This window comes from Lottia gigantea (genome assembly GCF_000327385.1).
Source record: "Lottia gigantea unplaced genomic scaffold LOTGIsca_143, whole genome shotgun sequence".
Taxonomy (NCBI): domain Eukaryota; kingdom Metazoa; phylum Mollusca; class Gastropoda; family Lottiidae; genus Lottia; species Lottia gigantea.
This window is the reverse complement of record NW_008707672.1, coordinates 24,353-28,567: the sequence shown is the minus strand read 5'-3', so window position 1 is coordinate 28,567 and position 4,215 is coordinate 24,353. Positions and strand designations below refer to the sequence as shown.

The 4,215-nt window shown below is 34.8% G+C and overlaps 1 protein-coding gene across 1 annotated transcript; it reads right to left on the bottom strand.

Annotated features, from left to right (window-relative positions):
- Positions 1 to 634: 634 nt before the first annotated feature.
- On the bottom strand, positions 635 to 4,122 carry LOTGIDRAFT_238373 (hypothetical protein). The gene is made up of 3 exons (XM_009050016.1): positions 3,984 to 4,122; positions 1,704 to 1,838; positions 635 to 1,037 (listed from the first exon to the last, which is right to left on the bottom strand). The coding sequence occupies exons 1-3, from the start codon at positions 4,090 to 4,092 to the stop codon at positions 682 to 684; spliced, it is 600 nt and encodes a 199-aa protein (XP_009048264.1). The 5' UTR covers positions 4,093 to 4,122; the 3' UTR covers positions 635 to 681.
- Between the last annotated feature and the right edge of the window lie 93 nt (positions 4,123 to 4,215).

The following is a 4,215-nucleotide window of genomic DNA, read 5'->3' as shown; positions in this document are numbered from 1 at the left end:
AAGTATGCGGTAAAGGTCCATCCCATTTCAATAGAGCTCTAAAGTATGCGGTAAAGGTCCATCCCATTTCAATAGAGCTTTAAAGTATGCGGTAAAGGTCCATCCCATTATAATAGAGCTCTAAAGTATGCGGTAAAGGTCCATCCCATTTCAATAGAGCTTTAAAGTATGCAGTAAAGGTCCATCCCATTTCAACAGAGCTCTAAAGTATGCGGTAAAGGTCCATCCCATTTCAATAGAGCTCTAAAGTATGCGGTAAAGGTCCATCCCATTTCAATAGAGCTATAAAGTACGTTGTGAAATGCTTATGTCAGAGCAGTAATGAGCGCTATACTAAGGTAAATGATTATTCACATCTAACCGTTGGTTGGACAATTCCATTTTATCATCATTAGAGACTAATAACTGCTCTTTGCAGACCATATGTCACCATTCGATATATCCAATCAGGAATCTCGTATTATTTGGAGATAAAGTAAATAAGTAAGATAAAATGGCGGCCCTTATTGAATCATCGGAAACTGTTGCAGATTCGCACCAACCCCCTTGTCGATCAGTGATCCATGTGAAAATTTACAGAAAGAGACTTTCCAGTGACGCCTATCTCAATTAAAACAAGTAACAAAAAACATAAAACACTTACTATTTCGTTTTATTAATATGAACCATTTATTTGCAAATTTAAGTACAATTCCTATCAATCTTGTGGAGAACGGTCTGTGGCTCACCATCATCAACAAATTCTGTTTGTTTCGAGTCATACAGAGTACACGCCTCTCGAAATTGGGCAGTTACACATTTTTTATTCTGGGCACAAAGTTTTTTGCACATATCTACGCTTCGGATAGAAAGGAATTCGAATTGAAGAATTGGAAGACCGTAATTTCGACAGAATTCAAAAGCTCTCAACCAATCTGTACATCCCACGGTTGTGTTACATCTCCTCTCACACTCTGTTTCATTCTCACGGCCAATATAAATTCTATTGAAATTAATTGAAACTCCAGTCACCGTTGCATTCTCGAACATACAGGGGCCTGAAAAAATGTTAAATTATCAGATTAGGATCGTCACTAGGATATATACATATATATTTAAATTAGTTATAATTACTGTTTAGCTGACGAATTGTCTGCCTGAAACACAAGGCTAAATACTTTGACAGGCAACAAATATCATTCTGGGTTTCATAGACTTACATATCAATACTAATAGATAATGGTCGTTTGGGAGAATCCACTTAAAGGAGCATTCCGCAAATTTATGAAGAAGATATGTGTCCCTTAACGTATCTGAAAGTTTTAACTAAATAATCCAGTCATTAATTTTAAAAAAAAGTTCGTTATACTTTTTTGGAAACTGTTAGAAAACTACTCTACGGATTTAAGTAAAAAAAAACCTAATTGTAGAGAAATATATCTCCTACGTATTCGAAAGGTTTCAACTAATACTAGACCTGATTGACAGATCTGTTCAGCTTCCGACGAACGAATGCCCTGCAATTACCGAAAACTCAACTCAAAAGCTGTAAATATCGAGCCATTATAAAGCCAAACACCAAAACTAGGTCAATCTGCCCCATGCAATATACCAAGTTTTACTTAAACCGTTCTATCCAATAGTTTACTGCAAGTGCGAGATTTGTTAAGTTTCCGCAAATATTACGATTGAGTTATGTAATATATAATGTATAACTACTATACCTGGTCCACTTGGTCCACAATTCAAACCATTTCCCTGTAATTCAGACCCCTCTGGACACGAACAGTTATAACTACCAGGTTCATTTTGACATTTATATTCACACGATCCATTATTGGTTGCACATTCATCTATATCTGAAGAAAACAGCAGAAAGATTACTAGGGCTGTAAACAGAACCGAGAGTGGCCCGAAGTACCCTTGTCAATTCACTAATGAGGCCTTTTCTTGAACTTTGAGTCTTTTGTAACTCTATAAGATTTCCAGGTTTTCTGTAGATAAATTGACCAGACTCAAAAAAAAAAAAAAAAATTAAGAAAATAAGAAAAACTAGAGCCACACGTGGCACAGAGTGGAACTTTGCAAATGTAGCAAATTGCAAAAGACCTTGAAAAATTCAACCTTCGACGATAATTAGTTCAAGTGCAATAACAGTCTAAAGTTGAGAAATTTTCATTTTTTAGAAGATTCTAATACCGGAAATAGACGTCAGACCTCGCAAATGAAAATATCAGCAGATAGCCACGGTCAATGACCTTTGATCTTGTAAAGGAGAAGGTCTAAAAGGTCGAGATCAAGAGATATACGCCATCAAAATTTCAAATTGCACACGACTATAAAACCGGAAGTATAAATAAATAGCCAATACCAATGACGTTTGATCCTACAAAGGTCAAGGTCAACAAAGGTCAAGGTCGAAAATTGACAAATTTGAATTTCCAAAACCTGTTCCTTTTTTTGAACTATGAAGCGGAAACAATCGAAATTCTAGTGGCTCAAACATGAGATAATTGTATGCAAAGTTCCATTTTGAACAAATGTATACTTTGCGAGTTATGCTCCTGGCTAAAAATGTCAATGATGAGTAATATAACACGGATGTGCCCCGCCCACCTCAATTTTTTTGCATAGGTTAAATGATATTCAAAATGCTATGTTATGTTCCAAATGTCAAGCTTCAACATAATACAGGTCAAAAAACATAGGTCAACAAAAGTCAACAAAGGTCAAAATCGAAAAAAGAAAATATCCAAATGTAAAAAACTCGTTCCTTTATTGGAACTATAAAGCTGAAACAACTGAGCTGTTAACACAAACTGGCCAAAAGGATGAGGTAATTGTGTGTAAAGTCCCTTTTTGAACAAACGCATTCCATGCGAGTTATGCCCCTGCCTCTAAATGTATACAATTAGTAATTCAACCCGGATGTGCCACGCCCACATAAGGTTTTTTGTCATAGGTGAATTCATATTAAAATTGTCTAGTTGTATTCCAAATATCAAGGTTCTACATCAAATAGATCATAAGATATACATACACCAAGTTCAAAAAGACGCAAATATTTTAAACAAAACTCTAAAATTTGAAAATATCACGAATTTCAATTTTGCTTTAAAATAACGATTGTTATATATCTATGTAAAGGGCATGAGAAGCACATTAGGAAACCGAAAAAATTAACCCTTTAGGTTAATTAGGTCACGTGCTAGAGCAGTTGAAAGTTACGAATTTGGCTTTTTACAGTTAGATATAAAACCGGAAATACATGTCGGAGGTCAAAGGTCAAAGTATCAAATGATAGCCAAGGTCAAGTTGGAAAACAATTTAATCGGAAGTTGCAAAAAAGCAAAAGCGAAATTCAAAATTTGGCTCCAAATGTTTTTTGCGCAATCGATTGCGGAATACATTCACATCAAATTTGAGCATATCAACATCTACCCTGAGGCCCCATTTTGAGTTTGACAAAAGTGTGTTTTTTCAATATGGATTTGCTTCAAGTAGATTTGAAATTCAGACGCTTTCCTGTTTAAAAGCGGAAATGACATACAAAATTTGACTGTACCATATTATTAACATAAATGAACTTTCTATGCATTTAAAATTTCAGATCAATCGATGCAATAGTAAAACAATTTGATCGAAAAAAGTGAGCTACGAATTTTCGAATTTCGCAATTTTTCAAGTCAGAAATTACAGGTAGATTATAAAAATGAAAACCCGAAGTAAATCGAAGCAGAAATGCGCCTTCTAAAGCCGATTTTCACCACTTCCGGTTTTGCAAAAATGTTCCAATATATATTTAAGGAACACGTTGACACTACAGAAGGTCTAGAGAAGTTGAATGGTTGCTGCAACTACTGCAGTCTAAGCTCAGGAAGGTGTGTAAATTTCGAAAAAAAAAAAAAAAAAGAATTGACAATTCCCACAATATATAATAACAAAATGTAAAAATGTCTTCCATTGTCTAATTGATAATAGAGATAAGGAGATAGAACCCTTACCCTGGCAGGAAAATACCGAGCCATTCGATGTACAATCGATATCCAGACTCATTTTATATCCCTTTTTACACTGACATCGCTTGGTTTTATTATTCTCTCCTGAACACATCGCATTGGCTGGAAGTTCACCATGACAAACTAAAATGAATAAATATATAATCAGCTTATAATGTAGGTTTGAGAATGAACAATGATTAAATAGGTAAATACTGTGAGCTGCGTCATAATAATT

What these genes read in the sequence shown, in the direction of transcription:
- LOTGIDRAFT_238373 (XM_009050016.1), bottom strand. Translation starts at nt 4,092, where the DNA reads ATGTGTTCAGGAGAGAATAATAAAACCAAGCGATGTCAGTGTAAAAAG. An exon ending in CTCGGTATTTTCCTGCCAGG is followed by an intron (nt 1,839 to 3,983) that starts GTAAGGGTTCTA and finishes TGTTTTCTTCAG; the next exon opens with ATATAGATGAATGTGCAACC. An exon ending in TTGTGGACCAAGTGGACCAG is followed by an intron (nt 1,038 to 1,703) that starts GTATAGTAGTTA and finishes ACATTTTTTCAG; the next exon opens with GCCCCTGTATGTTCGAGAAT.